General features: G+C 35.5%; 2 protein-coding genes across 3 annotated transcripts in view; one reads left to right on the top strand and one right to left on the bottom strand.

The window, feature by feature from the left end:
• Positions 1-23,222, top strand: part of ephx2 (epoxide hydrolase 2, cytoplasmic) — a 129,647-nt gene that overhangs the window by 16,212 nt on the left and 90,213 nt on the right. Inside the window, exon 20 of one of the 2 annotated variants that reach the window (XM_073869900.1) lies at positions 4,441-4,903. The exons of the other annotated variant lie outside the window; for it this stretch is intronic. Within the exon in view, the coding sequence (XP_073726001.1) occupies positions 4,441-4,525 (85 nt within the window). The 3' untranslated portion in view covers positions 4,526-4,903. Of the gene's footprint in view, positions 1-4,440; positions 4,904-23,222 lie in introns of those variants that run through there. 2 annotated transcript variants of the gene reach the window in all.
• On the bottom strand, positions 12,515-16,254 carry plaat1l (phospholipase A and acyltransferase 1-like). The gene is made up of 4 exons (XM_055172511.2): positions 16,002-16,254; positions 13,590-13,719; positions 13,260-13,513; positions 12,515-13,047 (listed from the first exon to the last, which is right to left on the bottom strand). Exons 1-4 carry the CDS (start codon positions 16,008-16,010, stop codon positions 12,982-12,984), a joined length of 459 nt encoding a protein of 152 aa, XP_055028486.2. The 5' UTR covers positions 16,011-16,254; the 3' UTR covers positions 12,515-12,981.

Here is a 23,222-nt window from a genome sequence, read left to right as displayed (position 1 = left end):
TTTTATCACGCTGATGTAAATTCAAATAAAGTAAGTTTGTTTTTAGTTCATTATTTACTGATATAAAAACGGTGGTGTCACGCCATGATTGACAGCTGTGATATCGTGTGATATGCACATTCTGCGAGGGCGGGGTCTTGATTTCGAGGCTTTACTTCTCGCTCACTACTGCGGAGGACTGGTCCCAAAATCGCTACTGCGCAGAATCAAGACCCAAGATCAGGACACTGACGGATTCACTTTTCACCAATGGAAGAGAGCGAACAGGCGGCGTCCATCTTTTTTTACAGTCTATGGGCGATATGTATTGCGATATGTTAATTTTAATAGACTCGTCATTTCAGGACAGGTTATATAGACCCTTAGGAAAGCCAAATTGCTAAATGTATTTTTTTATACAAGTAAACCGTTATGGCCCTGGTAATTTCAATCCGGGCTCTTCTACTAGAAAATGACAACAAATCAGCACTACGCTGCCTCTATCTCTCTCTCGTTTGCTCACGCATGCGCGCACAGACATTGTGGATCAGCTCCTGCGTGAAGGCAAGAATGCACATCCTGGTGAATTTTGAAAGTAGACGACTGAGCTGCAGCGGCCTGGCATAAGATTTATAAAAACACATTTGAGAAGAAAGGCGCAACAACTCAAAAAGACTTGAGTGTTTCACAATTAAAGACCATAATGCCAATTTCGCGCGTGGAGCAGCAGTTAACTTATGTGCGATCTACCGGCATTGCCTTCGAAGTATTGGACACCCCTGCTCTACAGAGTATATTTTCCTGCTGCTTGTTGGACAGTTTAAATCCAAACCAAGTCCAAAAAGTAGATGTTGCACCGGTCTTTTCACGAGCTCTTCTGTTTCGCTGACACTTTCAGCCATGTTTATTCTAATGACGAATATGATGATGCGTTGCAGCCGGCTGCAGCTCGTGGCACTAAATTTTGCGGGTAGATTGCGTAATTAACATGCATTACCGCGATAGAATTAAAATCTCTATCGTATGCCAATTTTGTATCGTTTATATTGCATATCGTTTATTTTGCCCATCCCTAATTGATCACCTCCAAACAATAGCATGGAAACATCTGGACAATATTATGATCAACACTTATGTGATAAACAAGTTTGAAAAAACTATACTTTAATGATTCATCGACAGATATATACGTAACTTGACAGGGAAGTTGAAACTAAGAACAATATGAACAAGGAAGTTAGCTCGGGACCTGGTTAAAAAGTTCACTTCAAGGTTCTGCACATTTAAATGAAATTATTTAATTCTTAATAATGCAAGCAAAGGCATATAAAGATTACCATTGAGTACATTAAGAAATCATATGGGGTTAACGTAATATGCAAGGTAAAACATAAGAGTGTTGGTGAACCTAACAGTTAACTTGTGGTGCACCTCAGGGTTTGATTTTAGCACCCACACTCATTTCTATATTTACTTCCTTGGGTACATTTTTAGGAAACACAGCATTTACTTCTATTGTTACGCCGAGTATATGCAACTATTTGTCATTAACCAGCAAAAATAAGTGTGCTGCGTGACTCGATAGATGTAAAGTACTCAAGTATTTTTACTTTATTAAAGGACATTTTCTATGTATCTGAACTTTATGAGGGTGTCTCTTTTCCTTGGCTTTTAGTAATTAGTTCTATCTTAGACCATTTTGTTGTCGTTTCTTTTAAAAATTTTGCTGTTTTATTTATTTTGTACTTAAAATTGATATTGGTCACACACATCCACCCCGGTGGTTTTAAAATGTGCTTTATAAATCAAATGAACTTGAACTTTAAGTTATGTTACAGAGGGTGTCCTATTTAATAAAATAAATTAGGTTATTAGCATATCTGGTTATTTTAACAAGATTCAATGCTGAAAGATTGTTGGACATTCACACTTCCTCTTTGTTCCTGTTGCTCAATTGGTATAGATCTGCATTTGCAGCATAGGTCATGGGGTTTAAGTTTAGAAATAAATGACTTATACATATTTGAACACTAAATAAGGCATGATTGTCTTTTTTATGAATGCATAAATGTAAATACTATGACAGGAATCTTTACATTCAAATCTGTTAACCATCACAAATTGTATAAATCTTGTACTAAATGTTTAAAATGTTTACAGATGATTAATGCAACTTGATTTTTCTAGGTAGCATGTTAATATAAAGATTAAAAATAGTTTTGGTTGATTACTGATGTGCCTTTCACCTGGAAACTTTATACCTTTAAACTTTGCCTTTACATTTCACAAGTCCACAGGTCACTCTTACAGTCATTTGTTTTTAAGAAGCATGGGTACATTTATTACTATCTGCCATTAAATATTAAAGACATTGTTACTGCAGATTTAGTGATTGGACATTAACATCAGCCAAACACGGACATGACACAAACACGGCACTGATGGAAATCAACTCAACACAGAGATTACAAAACTTTAACATGCATTTCACCATAAACACAGATAATGTGACAGGAATAAATATCATGTAAACTTTTATCATGTTCTTACCAGCTTTTTTGAGATTCAGATGATTTTAGTTGAGGAAATGGTGGGTTATGAAATGTAAAGGTTATGTTACTAAATATCAGATATCTCACACACTTCCTCCTGGGAGTTCAGTTGACTATAAACTGTTTTTGTGAAATACCTTTACCAAATATTATTTCCAGAGACCTCATACAAAGTTTAAAATGCATTGCAAAGGCATCTTTAAGCCATCCAAACCCAGCCCAGATGTCTAGGCTAAAACAAGGAAAAATTTGGGTTGTCAGTGAAAATTAGACGTTTAAAGGAGTATTCGATTTTCTTAAAAGAAAAATCCAGATAATTTGCTCACCACCATGTCATCCAAAATGTTGATGTCTTTCTTTGTTCAGTCGAGAAGAAATTATGTTTTTTGAGGAAAACATTAAAGGATTTTTCTCATTTTAATGGACTTTAATAGACACCAACAATTAACACTTAACTCAACACGTAACAGTTTTTTTCAACTGAGTTTCAAAGGTCTATAAACGATCCCAAAAGAGGCAAAAGGGTCTTATCTAGCGAAACGATTGTCATTTTTGACAATAAAAATAAAAAATATACACTTTAAAACCACAATTTCTCGTCTAGATCCGGTCGTGATGCGTCAGCGTGATCTCACGCAATACGTCATGACGTCAAGAGGTCACAGAGTACGAACGCGAAACTCCGCCCCAGTGTTTACAAGTGTGTTGAAAGAGAACCGTTCCGACGTTGTTGTATGTCAACTGATAGTTTATTGTTTACAATGGTCCGCAAATGTGCATTTTATATATGTAACACGGGACCTCCCTACGTCACTACGCATTTACGTTAGGTCGCGCTGGACCGGACCTAGACGAGAAGTTGTGGTTTAAAAGTGGATATTTTTCTTGTCAAAAATGACAATTGTTTCGCTAGATAAGACCCTTATGCCTCGTTTGGGATCGTATATATTCCTTTGAAACTCCGTTGAAAAAAACTGTTGATTGTATTAATTGTTGGTATCTATTAAATTCCATTAAAATGAGAAAAATCCTGCAATGTTTTCCTCAAAAAACATCATTTCTTTTCGACTGAACAAAGAAAAACATCAACATTTTGGATGACATGGTGGTGAGTAAATTATCTGGATTTTTCTTTTAAGAAAATGGAATATTCCTTTAACCGTAGCCCAAAGATAAATGAAATAAATAAGCAAAATCAAACAGCTTGTTATCGCTATTGACTTTGCTTCCATGATTGAATATCATACATCTTCACTTCAAGTTATTTTGGCTAGAAGTGGGTTACTCATATCGGGTCTATATAGTGAACCCAGACGGTGAAATGGCGGCTCACCTCTGACGAATGTGATACTGTATATTTCTCAGTACCGTTCTTCTATTCAGTCCATGAGCTCTGTGTGTTTCCCAATAGTATTTGTGTTTAATTTGACATGACATGTCTTCAGCGCAATGTTTAAAGACTGTTATTGTAGGCTAGTTCTGATCAGACAGAGATTTAACATCCTCTTTACATTGACCCGAGGTCTCGATAGCTGGACATGAGAGGCTGTAAATAATTTCAATGTCTCTTGACCCCTCTGAATCCATTAAGCCCTTCATCCTTCACTGAACTTCACTAATCAATAGATGAACGCTGACATTCACAACCTGTCACTAAATGCCTCGCTTCGTTTTTAAAAAAGGACAAGTGATAAAACCCCTGACCCCGTCAGAATATGACACCCTGTTAAAAAGCTTTTGATGTGGGAAATTTTATTTTTTCAGTGGAGTTGCTTTATTTTGTTCATGTGTTTTCTATGTGATGTTTGCCTGGTGGATGATGAAACTAAAGAAATAATAACCCATCTGAACTATTTTAATCCATTGACCGTCCTGTAACTAGTCGATTCTTCATCTTATCTTTCATCAGACCTGCAGAAGTGAATACAATCCTCATCACCTGGCTGAAGGAAACGCATCAGAAAGCCTCCATCCCCGTTCATCCAAAGTTATGAGATGATCTGGATAAACCAGCTTAGTTAAAAGCATACTAATATCCTAGCTTGCTGAATACACGTTGTCATTTATTACTTAGTAAATGCTTTGAATGAAGCCTTTTCAGTGAAGTTTTTAATAATACTTTTCAATAACAAAGCACAGCTCTCATTAACATGAACTAATGTTTTTAATAATTGGTTTGAAGCAGCCAATAAGTTCAGTATCTGTTTTATGATGAACTAAATTATTAATGATTTGTACAAGAATCAGCAGTAGTGTTATGTCTGTTGTGCATTATTGATATTGGTCCAATTTTGCCATTGACCAATAAACCAATTCATGAAACTGGGACATTTGTGAACACTTTGATGTGTTATTTCAAATAAAATAAGTGTTTACACCGTCAAAAATGGTCTCTATAGCGGGCAGTGGGGCTGTGAAATTAATTGTGTTTGATTTAAAATTTTTGATTGAAACAATTACAAAAACAAGATAATCAATTATTTCAGCAATTATTGTGCCATTAAAATATACTTTTGAAGGCACCACTGCTTTGACACGTTTAGCCTATTGCAACACTTACTTAAAGACACGGTGCAAGATTTTTTTAAAAAAACAATTTGGCAAAAGGAGTCGGGCCGAGTTCCAAAACACACTTGTAGCCATTCGGCAGTAAGGGGCATGTCTACTAACCAACATCGTTGACTGGGTTGTGTATGTGTGGGGCGGGTCTATCAAAAGAAGATCCGGATTCTATTGGGGTAGGGGCGTGTTTGTTTAGGTGATTTCAAATATTAAAAGTATAGTGGAAGATTTTCCCGAATTTTTGAAAAAAAAAAAAAAACGCCCTCTCCACTGTTTTAATAAAATGTGCATGCACAACACACGTGTGCATGAGCTTACATCAACTTTTACTAGTACTAGCAGTGATTTTAAATGGATTTCTTCAAATATCATGCCAAACTTTACCTGCCGAGTAGAAACGTCGCTTTTAGCGCACGCCAGCCTGTGAAACATTCTCCCAAAACACTCTGGTCTTGTTTCTTTCTTCAGATGCCTTTCTCATACAATTCATAGATACTTTTCCTCTACTAGGAGGACCAATAGTCTTGATGATCCACCCGGAAAAAAGAAAATCCTCCGCTATACCTTTAAAGGTGCAGCGTGTAAATTTTAGCGGCATCTAATGGTGAGGTTGCAAATTGCAACCAATGACTCAGCCCACTGCTCTTCCCTTTCTTTTGAAACGCATAGAGAAGCTACGGTAGACACTACCAAAAAAATGTCACAGACGGAGACAGCTTAGTAAAAAAAGTTTGTCCGTTAAGGGTTTCTGTAGAATCATGGCGGCACAAAATTGCGACTTCCACGTCAAGGGACCTTCGGTGTGTGTAGATAAAAACGTCTCATTCTAAGGTAATTAAAACATAACGGTTCATTATAAAAAGGTCTTTATACACCCCTGAAAATATAGTTTTGTATATTATTTTGCATTTCTGTCAAGAGATCCTTTTAAAAATTACACACTGCACCTTTAACATTTCGGAGTTCATGCACCCCGCCTTTAATAAAAAGGTTAAATAAAGGCATGTTTTCAAAGTCAGTGCTTTAAATAATCATTATTATGTGTTTTTTAATTATCAAAATAATCGTGATCATGATTTTGCTCATAATCGAGCAGTCCTAGTAGTACCCTTTCAAAAGGTCCTAATATGTACCATTTTTGTACAGATGTGTACACATTTAGTTACAATATGTACCTCTGAGGTACTTATATGAACTCTTTAGGTGCAAATGTGTACGTCTTTACACAATGTGTATAATTTCAGCTATTTTGTGTGCATAATTTTGTGCCATGACTAATTGTGTTATAGCCTAATGCCAAAAAGTTTAAGGTCACCTATGAAAATGCATCTTGGTTTAAAGATTCTCACTATTATTTCCTGAGGCATCGCTTTGATACCAGCCGCTAAGCTCTCTCTCGCTCTCTCTCTCTCTCTCTTTCTCTCTCTCGCTCTCTCTCTCTGTGTGTGTGTGTGTGTGTGTGTGTTAAAGCCGTCTGATTGCTTTGACCTGAGATTGCTTCTTTATTATGGGCTGTTGGAAGGAACCAATGCGACTGGTTCATTTAAAAACTGGAAATGATTTCAACATACAAAGGGATCATTTTCAGCAGTAACAAACAAGTTCCTATTTAAAAACACAGGTGTTCATGCATCATTTAGCTTTAGATTCAGTTCCATCTATTTCTCAGCAAATTAAGTTTCTGTTTTAAAAGCCAAACTCAACAATTGTAGTCATGTCAAAAGACGAATTGCTTTGTTTTCACTAATAATGGCCCAGTATTTATTTGTGCATTTGTAGCAGGCTAGATGTCACACATCAGATTTACATTGCTATACGGTTTTGCACAGGAAAGCATCACTCACATTTACTTCAGATGTAAAAGTATCACTACAGTCTCTACTTTCCCTGTTCAATTTCAGATTTGTGATGGTATCACGCTATCAGATGAAAGATGCAGAGAGCACCTGACACTTCATCTGTAACACGCTGATACTTGAGATGGTTTATAAGAGCATGGTTTAGTGTCCACAAGGGACAATAGTCCAGGCCAAACATCTATACATTCGAGGGTCACAACGTTTCATAAAATGAGACATATCGTTGTTAGTCAAACGCGATTGGCCATCAGGCAAAAGACCCCTTAAAGGATAGAGAGGTGCAGGGACCCCCAATACTACATAACATTTTGATTTAACCATAGATTTTTTTCATGGGAATGTATTGCTCTTTATTTGAAGTTTACACTTTTTGTTAATGCATTTTTGTTTGATGTCTTAATTCACATTTCCAAAAACAAGGGAAGATCCCCACCACGGACCTTCTTAAAAACCCATGATCTAAACCAGTGGTTCTCAAACTTTTTCATTGTGCGGCCCCCTTTGTGTACGGTGCATTTCTTCGCGGCCCCCCCAAAGAAAATTTATGACAAAGAACAGTTCTAAAACTTCACATTTTAATTAAACAAAACATTAAATTATACAAATTAGTGCTGCCTTATTTTTTTTAGGTTTAATTTCACAGAATTCATGATAAATTAATGTATTTTATAGAATGTCATAAAACTAGGGCCCCCCCTGGCACCATCTCGTGGCCCCCCTGGGGGCCCCGGACCCCAGTTTGAGAACCACTGATCTAAACACTAAATAGATAGCACATGTACAGCAATGAGTAGCTGTGTTTAACAATGACAATGCAAAACTGGGTGGTGCGCTTTATGATGTTCTGGGTGTTATCTAAAATGTTCAGCATGGTTGCTTACCGCCCAGTTCAGAAGAGAGTTTATCACGCTGAGAATCTGCTGATCTATTTCAGATGACAGCTTATTATCCAGACTGTCATTATAAATGGCTTCATTCGGTTGGGTCTTTGTAAATGTGTGGATGTCATGCTCAGTCATGTTATTCCATCTCTTCTTGTGGCACTTTTGCTTCCTAAAGGTGTGATTAGACCGAATGGTTACTTGTTTCTTTGTGCTGCCCATTTATCCCAAAACTCAGTTCAGTTAATATCCACAATTCAGCTGAACACGACATACTGTATGAAGAGTTCAGATGCAAAAAAGCTAAATGCCACCTTTGTCAAAAAAAGGAGGTTTACAGAATATATTATTGACCAAATTTTTGATTCAGCAAGGACAGTGACTGGAGAGAGACAGGGTGAGATTCACATTTAAACTCGGATACCTTGTGAGTTCTTGGACCTGTACACAACCCGAATTTGGCAACCACATGCATCACAACTTCCCCTAATGTTTGCGTCAGTTTCTTCATTTTGACCATTTGAATGCTGATTATTATCATTTGCAATATTGCATCATTATTGATTTTGCAACTGTACTACAGTACGTCTTGTCTAGAGGTTTTCAAAAAACAAAAACATGCATGTACTTCTCTTTCTTCATCTTTACAGTAGAAAAAAGCCTCCAAATAAGTTAGCTGGGTTTAATTATTTCTGATGGGGGAGATTAGTGTAAGCGCTCAGCTTTCCTTTGAAGTGCCTGAATGAATTTATTATGAGATTTAATCTAACATTCATATTGCAAACAAAGGAGACAGAGCCTTAAGATGAGACTGCAGTTACGCCTCAGTGATTTCCTTTTTCCCAGCTGGATTTTTATTACAAAACGGATCAATTCCCAGATGTTTTGGTTTATTGCCTTCTGAATATAATTATTGCATGAGATTTTCAAAACTATTCTTTATTCTCCATTGTAAAAGAAACATCAGCAATAATTTCCCCCAACTTCATCATAAAAAATAATGCATATTTTGTCCAGATCAACTGCTTTGATCGCATGAAGTGAAATGGTGATAATTAAAGTCCAGCTTTAAGATTAAAGCTCATTATAGTGAATCAAACTAAATAAAACAAGACAGCTATACACAAGCGTTATGATGAAAGAGAGCTAGTAAACGCTATTTACTAGCATTGCATCTGTTAAAATGAATTGACCTTTTTATTAAACAGAGACACGGCAATAAGGCTTCGAATAATTCATTATGCCAATGAGTTTAAAATGGCGTTTAGTTTGAATCTTTCACTTAAACGAACGTCTTATTAAAGTATCCCTCAGTAATAATCTCCTCATAAATTAATTGAACATATTGCACAGGAAAGCAATACATTATGTTGGTAATAAGAGATGTGTAAAATTCATTTTTAAATGTATTAATTTTTCATAATCTTTAGCAGAAAATCAATGTATTTCAAAGTAGGGGTGAGAGGGGCACAATCTAACGCTGGGTTAATTGTAACGCAGCATCTTTCATGAATGAATGAATGAATGTGTGGATATCTATTTATTGTAGGCAATAATATCCACCTTTAGACAGAATTTGATTGAATTATTTAAACAAAATTTTCTAGCCCTCTGTTTGTTACAATGAACCCACCTATAGGGTAACTTTGCACTCCTGTTACTTTTGGTGTAATTGTAAGATAACGGTAGGTTTTAAGTGTTAATTTGTAGCAGAGATGTATGTTTTGATTGTGTAAAAAATTATGAATCTAACTTAAATATTTTTTCAATGATAGAGCCAAAGTCAAAAAGCGTTATTTGTCCCCTGCTCTCCCTTACTATGGAAACTAACCTTGTCTTTACAAGACATTACTTACCCAACCAATCCAATCCGTTAATCTTCATATAGTTCCCAAAAACATACAAGGCATGCACATGTTTTTGCCTTCTCATATACAATATTGTATGTGACACAAGACTCTCATTTAAACTTACATTTTTGTCATTAAAGGCACAGTGTGTAGGATTTTCACCAGTAGAGGTCGCTATTTCACAATAACGATACATTTGTCCAGTCGTGTTGCCATAGTTTCTACAACTGGATACTGAAAATAGCACAGATATTAAGTCACTTAAAGTGTGCCAATTACAAGGGACGAGGCTTTTTTTAAAACAGGAATGTCTCTGGATCCTTGGGACCTTTTGTGATAATGTACACACCTGCATTAAATATATCACACTGTACAAGTGGTTTTTAGATATTTTATTACAAAAAACGTACATATTGTGGCTTTAAAACAGATCAAATTGTCAGATCAATTATATAAATATATATAATTTTAAAACTCTTAAACTATTTGCTTTAGATTATTTAAATTATACGTCAGCTGCTTGGCATTTAAGATCCTGTTCACAGCCCAACCATATTAACAATGAAGACTGCCCTTATGAAAATTAACCATGTTTGTGTGGTAAAGGTGTGGTAACCATGTTGTTTGTTGCGGTAAAGGTGTGGTAACCATGTTGTTTGTTCCGGTAAAGGTGTGGTAACCATGTTGTTTGTTCTGGTAAAGGTGTGGTAACCATGTTGTTTGTTGCGGTAAAGGTGTGGTAACCATGTTGTTTGTTCTGGTAAAGGTGTGGTAACCATGTTGTTCGTTGCGGTAAAGGTGTAGTAACCACGTTGTTTGTTGCGGTAAAGGTGTGGTAAGTTGTTTGTTGTGGTAAATGTGTGTTAACCATGTTGTTCGTTGCGGTAAAGGTGTGGTAACCATGTTGTTCGTTCCGGTAAAGGTGTGGTAACCATGTTGTTTGTTGTGGTAAAGGTGTGGTAAGTTGTTTGTTGTGGTAAAGGTGTAGTTACCATGTTATTTGTTGCGGTAAAGGTGTGGTAACCATGTTGTTTGTTCCGGTAAAGGTGTGGTAACCATGTTGTTTGTTGTGGTAAAGGTGTGGTAACCATGTTGTTGTAAAGGTGTGGTAACCATGTTATTTTTTGCTGAAAAGTTGAGGTAACCATGTTGTTTGTTGTGGTAAAGGTGTGGTAACCATGTTGTTTGTTCCAGTAAAGGTGTGGTAACCATGTTGTTTGTTGTGGTAAAGGTGTGGTAACCATGTTGTGGTAAAGGTGTGGTAACCATGTTGTTTGTTGCGCTAAAGGTGTGGTAACCATGTTGTGTGTTCCGGTAAATGTGTGGTAAGTTGTTTGTTGTGGTAAATTTGTTTTTACCATGTTTTTTGTTCCAGTAAAGGTGTGGTAACAATGTTGTTTGTTGTGGTAAAGGTGTGGTAACCATGTTGTGGTAAAGGTGTGGTAACCATGTTGTTTGTTGCGGTAAAGGTGTGGTAACCATGTTGTTTGTTCCGGTAAAGGTGTGGTAAGTTGTTTGTTGTGGTAAAGGTGTGGTAACCATGTTGTTTGTTGTGATAAAGGTGTGGTAACCATGTTGTTTGTTCCGGTAAAGGTGTGGTAAGTTGTTTGTTGTGGTAAAGGTGTGGTAACCATGTTGTTTGTTGTGATAAAGGTGTGGTAACCATGTTGTTTGTTCCGGTAAAGGTGTGGTAAGTTGTTTGTTGCGGTAAAGGTGTGGTAACCATGTTGTTCGTTGCGGTAAAGGTGTGGTAACCATGTTGTTCGTTGCGGTAAAGGTGTGGTAACCATGTTGTTCGTTGCGGTAAAGGTGTGGTAACCATGTTGTTTGTTGTGGTAAAAGTGTAGTAACCATGTTGTTTTTCTACAGTAACAATGTTTTTTTGTTGTTTTAACTGTAGTAAAACCATGGTTAATTTTCGTAAGGGTGAAGTCCTCAGATTTACATCATCATTGCAAAAAATCACTGGTCCACATCTCGCCTGCGTCTGTTACCTGCATTTACCTTGTTGTGTTATTTATGGACATCTGTACTTGTTAGAAACTTATTCATCTCTTGATTTCTCTATTATGTCTTCCATTATTGTTTCAGGTTTAGATGATGATCTTTAGAGAGTTCTGCAGTTTATCCATCCTGCTATGAAACTGATTGTTTTCACTATCTGGTGTAAACGGTTTATTATTACACCCAAATCATAGTTATTTTTAGTAGATCTCAATGTGAATTTGGATCACTGTAAGCCTGGTCCTGAAACTCGGCCCAAGCTCTGAACTATCATGGCACTATCAAATGAGATAAATAAGACCAAAATATCCGGATCATCCTGAATTTATGTTTATGGCCTTATTTCTTTAGCTCTTGTGTTACATTATGGTTAATTTGTCTGTTTGTTCTGCTTTCAGATGAACAGCGTAACATGTTATATATTTTCATAAGACTTTGAATATTTTGAACCACTCTTCTGTTCTTTTCTTTGACATTTCACTCATGAACATTTTTTGTATTTTCTCTGAGGTTAATTGAAAACGAATCCCTGATAACCTGTAATCTGTATGGCCTTTACACCCATGTGGTGTATGGAGAAATGATTTGACTTCATCTGCTGTCAGAGCTCAGATCTGTACAGACTAAACCCTGACTATCTGAAAGGCTTCAAATGGCTTTTTGCTTTAAACCCAATAATGTCAACAGGTTTGTGTGAGGATTAAGGGTTATAGCAAATGTTATTATCTTGAAAACCATTGTGTCTATAAGAGCCTCACTAATGCTTCAAATCTGTCTTTAATTGCTATTTATGATAACACAATAAAAAATCAGACTTTTCCATTAAAGCCATTTTAATAACATGTTATCTGGACTTACCTAAAAAACTAAAATACAACTTTAAGTTACACGTGAGAGAGGAAATTTGATACAGTAATAGATCAGTAAAACTCATGATAAACTTACTTTTGTTAAAAGAATGCATTTGTAGATGTGGTTGTTTACATTTGATATTTGTTGTAATGTTTACTCTCACTGTAAACCCACAGCAAACATTTATTCAATACTGCCACCTTGTGGACATTTGTGAGACTGACTTGAAAAATATAAAAAAGGGCAAATATATTCACAAAAATTAGGATAGAAATTCTTAATGTGTTTTGATTGTATTTAAAAATGTCATACTTATATAACAAAAAATCTGTCGATGGTCTTGTGTAGGTTAAAGTTCAAACAGTTTGGTTCATTTTTTTCCATTAAAGAATGAATGTCTTTGTATAATCCTCAATTCTCGTGTATGCTGGTGTCACATCTCTCAAACCATTTTCTTCTCAAATAATTGTTTCCAGGTGGGAACAATCATGGAATAGACTTTCTCAATCTGAAAACAGTTTTCACAAAGTTACTCCAAAGGCCTATTCAAAATAACTGGATGACCTTTCAATATTTTAAGTATTTACACCTACAGTATATTTGACTGGATTTATTGTAAATGATGCTAAAATAAGACACTAATTTAAAGTATTCATTAAAAATAATAATAAATCAACCTCAAAAAGATTTAAATACATAATGTAAAAAGCATGTTTTTACCTGCTCTGACTTTTTGACCCCATATCGTAACATTGTGGCCTGATGTTCACTGTTGTTAAACAGGATGTCAAATGTGACGGGTTTCGTCATGATTTCATCAATCTCTGGTTTAATGTGAGAGTAGAAATCTCGTGGCGGGTGCTTTTCATCCAAGTAATTTCTCACCTTGTATTTCTTTCCCAGCGTATCAAGCGGGTCTAACTTCACTGCAGAATTTAAAGCTCGGCCGAATAGTAAGAGTTTGGTGTCTGAATCTTAAAGAGAGAGATGTTAGTCAGTCAGATCTTTAAACAAAAGTAAACGGGTGCTCTGTAACACATAAGGACTTACCTCGAATTGTCAAATGGGCTACGTAAGGCACCCCGTCCCTTTCACCGTAGTAAACTCCAAAATGAGAAAAATACTTGTTGCCAGGAAACTCAAGGATATCACCGGGGTAAAGCTTGGGGCGAGAGATATGCTGATGCACAGAGAGTTGATAAACAGAGAGACATGATAAGACTATAATGTTTTCTCTGAAACATAACCTTCTTTAAATCTTAATGTACAGTCAATCCCCAAAGAGGTATTTGAATACTTAAAGGGCACCTATTATGGCCTTTTTACAAGATGTAATTTAAATCTCAGGTGTGACCAGATTGTGTTGCGGGGAAAGTTGCAGCTCAAAATATCCCACCGGTTATTTATTATAGCATGTCCAAAATACCCCTACTTGGGTGGGAGCAAAAACACGCTGTACCTTTAAATGCAAATGAGCTACATCTCGGGCTGTCACGATTATGAAATTTGGCTGACGGTTGAATGACTAATAAATTGTGACGATTAATTGCCTGTTTTAGAGCTTTGATGTATCATTCTCATAATTTTTGTTTGTTTGTTCATGAAATTTTTTCAAACATTGTTGTGATTATTTGAATGAAATCTTTTGCAAGGTTTACCTGGCAGTAAATATTAATACACATAACACATATTTAAAAGTAATTATTTACGAATATATCTTTAAAAACTGAAGGAAAAAAAAATCCTAAATTTGAAATTGCTGCTTGGGAAATGTATGTTTTACTTTGCAATTCATACCGCACTGCAGCCCCCCCTTGTGTTCTTTAGAGAGATATGCAATCATTGTGGTGATCTGAAATCATCACGATGAGGTCAAACAATGAGATGATTATTTAAAGGAACAGTATGTAAGAAATTTATATCAATGAATCATAAAATGACCTTGATATGTCACTAGACATTAAGAAATAATTTTCATTTCAAATACTTATATCACTGACAACAGTGGTCTGGCCAGAATATTGTCATTTAAAAAGTGGAGTTGCGGCCCTCAACTCATGTTTATGTTGTCATTTTTTGTACTGGCCACCAGTTGTGTGATTGCAGTACCAGTTTTAGCCACAAGTTTTGTGATTGTAGTACCAGTTTTGACCACAATCCTACATACTGTTCCTTTAATCATTGTGACAGCCCGAGCTACAGCTCCTCACTTCCTTACAAACAGACAGTGAGCGCTTTCATGATTAATCCAGTCTGAGACAATAGTATAGTGGACAGAGTACAACTCGCTTAGGGTGGAATCTATGGTAATGCAGGACTGTAAGTGGGCGGGGCTTGATCAATGTGACCTCACACTGATAAGAGAATCAAAACAGCATGCCTAATGAGACTGCTTTTATCCCTGCTTTAAAATAAGGAGCGGATGAATTTTTTCATCATAAGGTGGTTGTGTTCAAACATTGCCAGCACAGATTATGTCCAAACATCTTGTAAAAGTGGATTTTGCATAAAAGGTGCCCTTTAAGACAAAAAATGTTAAGCCAACATTGTGTTCATGTGATTATTAGTGGATGTATAAAGTGAATTCACACAGGGTATAACCACAGGTGTAGCTTATTACATTATAAGTTTTGCTTGAAATAAAAAAATGACTTCTTTACATTTACTGATTCATAATTTCAGGAACATTTACTGTTCAAAGTAATTTTTTAAATTGTCATTGACCACAAGATGTTAGCATACAGACTATCCCTTACAAAAATTAACCATGGTTTTACTACAGTAAAAAAAACATAGTTACTGTAGCAAAACCATGGTAACCACAAAATAACCATTTTCAAAAAAAAAAACATAGTTATTGTAGTAATCCCATGGTTTTGCTAATAGTAATCAATACACCAAAAAAACATGCTTACTACACTTTTACCACAATAAAACCAAGGGATTACAAAATAATGTTTTTTTTAAAAATCACATAGCTGAAAATCATAATTCCCTTTGTCCATTCTCTCTCTCTCTATCTTTCTCGCGCTTACACACTCACGCACGACAACATGAATTTATGCTTTTCTTTTTTCTTTTATTTTAAATGTCATGCCAGCTTGTAGGCTATATTCATGGTGAGAATAAAATCTGATTATATAAGTAAGACTAGAAAAGATGTTTAAAATTAATTTCATCTTAAAATCATAGAACTATGTTTGGATTAACGTAAACACTTTTTACTTAGACTACATAAGAAAATATATTGTATGTATTTAAATAATTAATTAAAATATATGAACAGCCAATGTACTTTCAATTATAGTACACAATCACCCATGTCCTGTGTGTGTGGAAAATTAATGCCTTTTGGATGTTATATCTAATTAAAGAAATCATGTTTAATTATAAAATAAATGTCCAAATTTATTTAAGCAAGTGTAATATTATAACACAAACCACCACAATAGAGACACTTACCAGGCCCATTGGTGCTTGCTGTGCTGTGGAGATCTTTGTCTGCTCGAAGACTCAAAGATGAAGAGCGAGTTTTCATTAAAGAGCGCTGATCAAAGCTGATATCACACACACACAATTCAGTTCTTAATACAAAACAATACATTGTTCTCCTGTATGTCCTTTTCTTTAAATACACACCCAGGAACTACACATCAGTGCACACGAGCCTTCGTCACAGTTACCTGAACACCACTGATGCTCTGGATGAGTACATTAATGTCTAATATTTTAACAGAGAGACAATCTAACATCCATGCTTTTCAATTTGATATGTTTTATAAAATGAATGTTTATGAAACAACATTAATTTGATAACTTTAAGATCTGAATCGATAGATTCTCGAGGGAATGAGAAAACAACGTCAGTTTCTGTCAGGAAACATCTGCTTATCATCTTTATGCAAGTAAATTCCCAAGATGCAAATGGATGACTGCATCACACCCACCATGTGCTCTTAACCTTCTGAACTAACAATAATAGTCAAAGATAGTCGAGCCTTGTTGACTTTTCACAAGTTAATAACAGTAAGCATTGCTACATTTCCCATGACTGACATCTGAACCTTTAGTTTAGTCTGCTCGTCTACAAAGACTGTGATTAAAATAAAGTTGAGCTAGATAAGAGACAGACACAGACACGTTTCTCAGCTGTATACTGTGCCAGGTCTGTTGTTTAATGATGTCAGCTGCCAATTACAGAGCCGGGATGAGACGTGTTGAGAGAAAGTCCTGTCGACGTGATGTGATTTATCAGTACTGCTGTCGCTCAACACATGGCCATACTCTCACAACGTGACAGACGGATCACAGGGATGTATTTTAAGAGTTTAAACAGGAGGATGTCATTTTGGGGTATCTCTAGCAATTTAACTAAGCAACTAAGTTTAGCAACCAATATTACCCGAGTAAACTCAATCCCTGAATGCTATAATTACAATAACTTATTTTCATTTATCCTCTTTCTCTTTTAGTTAGGATGATTCTCCCTAAAGCACTTCATTATGCTTTATAATAAATAAAGTGCTTAATTTGATTCCAGATGAATACCTCACAATTGTCATCAATGTCTCGGTAAGAAACAGTGGTTGTGTCAGATAGCAGGGGCTCGCCAGGCACGTCTGCTATTCAGATCATGTGCTAGAACCGCATGTCTCCGCCTCTCGTCCACCCAGGAACTTAAAGGATGAGAGAGGGGGACTGATCGTATCCCAGCTGAATATCCCGGCCTTGGAAAGAGGGGACATTTCTGGAGGAGAAAAAACTTCTCTGGTCGAGCACCACCTGCCGTGTGGGCCATGTGCGGACCCGACAATGCAGAATAAGGCTGAAATATTCACCAGCTGCTCTTCAACTGCGACTCCGAGGAGCGCCTGGAATTTCATTGGTGGTCCGGAGTAAAGTGCTTTCACTTCGTGACACAAATTTCACATTGGATGTCAAGCACAGTGTAGTATTTTAAGGCTAAATCGCATTGATCTGACAAACACCAACACACTTTTTCAAGAGCCAACTTTAGATTTATTAAGTTAAGATTATGGCTGTCTGTGTTTGTTTGATTGATTGTTTATCATACAAATAGTATTAATACAATTAAAACATAACATTTTCATTAAAGGTGCTGTGTGTAAATTTTAGCAGCATCTAGTGGTGAGGTTGAGAATTGCAACCAAAGGCTCAGACCTCTGCTCACCCCTTGTTTTGAAACGCATAGAGAAGCTACGGTAGCCACCGCCGAAAAAAACATATCATCGTCGGACACAACTTAGTAAAAAAGTTTGTCCGTTAAGGGCTTCTGTAGAAACATGGCAGCACAAAATGGCGACTTCCATGTAAAGGGACCCTCTGTGTATGTAGATAAAACACCTCATTTTAAGGTAATAAAAACATAAACGTTCATTATAAAAAGGTCTTCATACACCTCTGATAATATAGTTGTGTATATTATTTTGCATTTCTGTACTTCTAAAAAGTACACACTGCACCTTTAAGTGCAGGCACAGCATGCAATATAATTGGATGCAGGACCAATAACAATTAAAAATATGTGAAGCATTTTTCCCATCTTAAATTCAATCAATCAGATTTATGTAGCGCTGTTACATACTATAGTTTCAAAACAGCTTTACATGAAAAAATAAACAACAAAAAGCAGAAAAAAGTAATTATTAAATATTAAATAGTGGGTTTATAATCTAAATAGACATGGTGATGATAAAGACGTTTGTTTGCATGCAAAAAAAGGCTAATGGTGAAAGTTTATCATTGTAAGTTAGTATAATAACATAGTTTAATATGGAAAAAGGGTAGACTATTTCTTTAATAAAGGAACATGAATTTTAAGTATTTTATAGTATTTCCCCCTCATATTCTCTATCATTTGAATGGCTTGGGGGGAGTACCTGTTGGGTGACGCCTGACAGCTGTCAATAGCTTTAGGGATCTAAATGTGTTTACAGTAACACATTGTTGTCATATCCCATCCTCTCTTACATTTGCTCATCAGAGAGTTTGAATTTTCTGTGTGCATCCTGACTTTAGAGATGGATAAAGAAGAAAACGTAATCATTAAATCATCCTAATGTTGTTTCAAAGTTTCTTTCAATTTTAACAAATACAAAATGATTTAAGTTTGGGTCTGCTCCTCACATAAAACTATGAGTTATATCATAAATATTTACAAAAATGTTTGAACTATAAATTTTGCATGCAAGTTGACACAACTTGGTTATGCAAATCAATTCAACTTACTATCCTAGAAAATGCACTTTTGAATGTGTTTCTAGCCAAAAATGAATCGCCAGATGTTGGGGATCCCCTGTCAATGTGATGTCACATTGATTATGCCCCACCCATGACCGGTCACAGACTCCGCCTTATGAGCGCGTAGTTCAACCTTCTGCCAGAGACACATGTTTTGATGTAGTCCAAAGCACACGTGTAAGCTCTCTACCCCCTACTTTACATACGGGGAGGGGAACAGAAGCTTTTTTTGGCATTTAAAGAAACACACACTCACAAAAAGAGCAAATTTTTCAACATCGTATAATGAAAGATCTGTGATGTATTTTGAGCTGAAACTTTACAGACACATTTTGTGCTGAAAACACCTAGAGGCCCTTTAAATCGTTTTTTTGACTAGTGATTAGTTGAAATAACTTAAAAAGCTCAAATTATTTAACTTAATTAAAAAAAAAACTTTTTACAGTGTGTGACTCACGTGGCATTATAATGGTCACTGGTCATTGAAATAAGATGATAATAAATATCTTAACAGAATTGTTATTAATTTAATTATTAAATTAATTTAAATTCATGACTTAAACTTTAACTCATTCCTAAGATGTTTAGGAAGATCCATCCAAGCTTTACCCAAAATGCCATTAGCATGAAACAATTTGTGTCTCTATTGTCGTAAACTGACAGAGTTAAAGTCAGCATGTGTTGTGTGCTGTCAGAATCTCCACCTGTTTTTTAGCATTGATTATGGTACCTTTGACCTCCGTGATGTACACAATAGCAGGTCTTTCAGGCGTCTGCTCGTGTGCAACAGCTGTATCAACCACACGGCCAGCAACTGGCCGACAAACACACGCGGGCGGCTCTTACGGTCCTTTAATGGCTTCCACACTAATGATTCACTTTAACCCACTGACGTCTACATGTACAATTTAAATCAAGCAGACATCAGTTAAACATTTGTCATCATTAACATACTAATGAGATAATGCAATATGTGGTTTTATACTGTACAAAAGGAAACCCGTTTTGGTTTTCTAGTTAAAGGTTCCTACAGGAACCATTGCTTATGAAACTTAGATGTTAAAGTTTCTTTATGGAACCAAAAATTGGTATATCTACGGCAAAGGTCTCCAACGTTTTTGTGAGCAAGGGCTATCACAATGGATGAAACAATCTGGAGGGCTACTTTTTTATATACTCGAAACATTTTTGTTTTACTTGTTGATTTTATTTTATCATTGTTTAAAATGTTAATAAAAGAAGCCAAGCTAATATAAAAATACGAAATAAATAAATATTAAAATTGAGGCTATTAATAGAAAGTGCTTTGGCAGGCAACTCACAGACTCTCCGCGGACACCATATTGAAGACCAATGGTCTATGGCAGTGGTTCCCAAACTTTTTCAGCATGCGGCCCCCCTTGTGTACGGTGCATTCCTTCGCGGCCCCCTAAAGAAAATTGGTGACAAAAAACTGTTCTAAAACTCAACATTTTAATAAAAAAATATTAAATTCTACAAAAAAGTAGTGCTTTTGGTTAGTAGCCTTATTTTTTAGGATTAACTACACAGAATTCATGATAAATTAATGTATTTCATAAAATGTCATAAAACTGGGGCCCCCTTGGCACCATCTCGCGGCCCCCAGTTTGAAAACCACTGGTCTATGGCATGTAGCACCTTTATGCATTTTTTTTTTTTTTTAAGAATAATATGTTTGTAATGCATGAATACATGTCACCTGTAAAATAAGACTAGCTATAAGTTTTTACATAACTGGTGCAAATTGTTACACAGCTACTGTGTATATAAGCATTTTACTTTATTTACACAAATGCTTGTTTAAGTTAGATCTGCCATGTTCAAATAGCGCTCAAAAATATTTTAATATTTAATTTCCATTAATTTATATTTTTCCATTAACTTTAGACATATGCTGAAAAAGTGGTTAATTAAAAAAATATCTTCTTAATCGCTGACAACTATATGACAACATGCACTGCGACTGAAGGTCTTTTGAATGAGAAGACTTTTACAGTATACATAAAATAAACCTACTTAAATAAATTGTGATGACTGTCCTCCTGTCTCTTTACTTTAAAGTACATTAACAAATACTAGATGAACTGCCTTTGGTTTAAATAAATAAAAACGTGTTCACATTGTAGAGTGAATGGATTTGTATGTGAGCACAGCACTGAATTACAAGAACATCTCATATTGAACCTACAGGGATGTAATCTTAGTGAAGCCATGTACAACAAGAGCTATTTACAGCATCTGTGTGCCACTGAAATAGACCCGGTGTTGAATTTCATCACGATCTGCTCTTACAGTTTCTTCATCTGTCTATCTGCGCTGAAGCTGATTTTAAAACACAGGTGTTGACCCTTCAGTCATTATGTGAAGAGCAGCTTCCATGTTCACATTCCTTATGAGATCTCCGGTTTCTAACTGTAGATCAAGAGTCTTACATGTGATCAGACACACGGTACAAAACGTGTGATTTGTTGCATTTTTACTTACACTTACTGTACCATGATTTTGCAAAGTTCATCATGCCTGAAAGGATTTCCCTGTCGGACCTGGAATGGGATTCCTATTTGAAAATCCTGCAACGGCCAATGAGATTTTAGGATTAGGGCTTAAATGACAAGCACATCAGCCTATCACGTCCCTGTGAATTTAGAAGTAATTAATACATCTTTATATTATAATACCCTGACCCAGTTTCAACCTGTGATTGCTGATATAGTATAAAGACATCATGTTCACAGTTAAAGAATCATGCAACTTTGATGTTTTTATTGCAACACTTTTAAACTGTTACATTAAATTATTAACGTCAATGAAATGTTATGACCATAATTCAGTGTATCTCTCTAAAAATGTAAACAGATGAATGCTTTCATCTTGTCAGAAATAATCTGGACAACTAAGGCATCTTTCTCAGCTAATACTGATAATTAATGATTATGCAAAATCAATTAAGAAATGTTGATATATCAGACCCCTTAACTAATTATACACTGCTAATCCTATATGGCAAAAAAAAAAAATTATCTGGGCAAAAATATGTTTAAAATATATGCTAAATACATTTTGTAGAAAGTAAAGCTTAATTAAATTAATTAATTTTAATCTTCATTTATTATAATATATTTCAAAATGTATTTCAGGGGTAACAAATACATTTTAAATATTACAACCCGTACAGCAAAAAAAAAAAAAAAAAATTCCCTGGCCAAAATATAAAAGTTAGTATAAAATGTATAAGTATATTGTTGAATTAAAAAATATATTTCTATATTAATATATATTTCAAAATGTATTTCAGTGGCTAAAAATACATTTCAAATATATCAAACCCATAAAGCAAAAATATATATTTTTTCCTGGCCAAAATATAAACGTTTGTATAAAATACAAGTATAAAATGTAAAAGTATGTATAAAATATAAAATTATATATTTTTGCAGTTGAAAATATATTTAACTTTAATATTTTTAAACCTTTTATGTTTACAAGTTTGTAACAAACAAAGTTTTTCTTACAATGTGATGTGAATATAAATGCTTTAAAATATATTTATTTTTAAAATAAATAAAAACATTTCCAAAATATAAGCAAATTTTTTGCCTTTTTTTATATTTTGAAATATATTTAAAATTATATTTGAAAATATATTTTTTCCATATTTTAGCATTAAATGGCTTTGCTAATACAACATTTTGGGGTAAACTATTTTTTAAAAATAGTACATACTTATAGTATAAGTATGCAAATTCGGATGTGACATTATGGGGCAGACAACGTTTATACTTGACTAAAAAGCATGTTTGAGCTTTCTTAATTTAAAAACATCTTGCACTGATGTATCTTAACATATATCAGTGTCATTGTTTTGTCTCATGAATGATGCACACCTGTATTGGTTTCTGTTTGTAAGTAGCGTACTATTTAAATGTCCTACTAAGGCCTAGTGCTGTATTAATCTAAACCCTGTCTGAGAAACTGACCCTATAAGTCTACAATGTGGGCTAACCTTTTAATACTAATCACTACAGACCCCATCAGACGCTTGTCGAAAGACACCGAGATGCCTTTCCGAATGCACACAAAAAACAAGCTTATGCGTCAGTTGTGCTTCAGAAAACCTCTTCCGTCATGCTGTCCCAATAAAAGCCCCCGCAGTTGTCTTTTTGCCCCCCAAAACCCCTCCCTTTTTAAAGAAGCCATTGCCATTCTATGGAAGCGTGTGCTGTGGGTATAGGATGTCTCAAGTGTAGGGCGAACAGCTGAGAGGTGTGATTTCACAGGCGGCCTGCTCCTGTCACACTACTGAGGTTTGGGAACAGGAGGTTCAGGAGAACCCCAGGCCTCTAAACGACATCGACAGGTGGAAGGCCGCCAACAAAGGGGAGGGCGAGCCGTAGAAAAGGC

This window comes from Misgurnus anguillicaudatus, chromosome 7, assembly GCF_027580225.2.
Source record: "Misgurnus anguillicaudatus chromosome 7, ASM2758022v2, whole genome shotgun sequence".
In the NCBI taxonomy this organism is placed as follows: domain Eukaryota; kingdom Metazoa; phylum Chordata; class Actinopteri; order Cypriniformes; family Cobitidae; genus Misgurnus; species Misgurnus anguillicaudatus.
The sequence above is the reverse complement of the archived record's forward strand: the minus strand, read 5'-3'. Positions and strand labels throughout refer to the sequence as shown.

Coding starts and splice junctions, on each gene's coding strand:
- plaat1l (XM_055172511.2), bottom strand. Junction 13,514..13,589: donor AGCCCATTTGACAATTCGAG/GTAAGTCCTTAT, acceptor TCTCTCTTTAAG/ATTCAGACACCAAACTCTTA. Junction 13,048..13,259: donor GGGTCAAAAAGTCAGAGCAG/GTAAAAACATGC, acceptor AACTGTTTTCAG/ATTGAGAAAGTCTATTCCAT.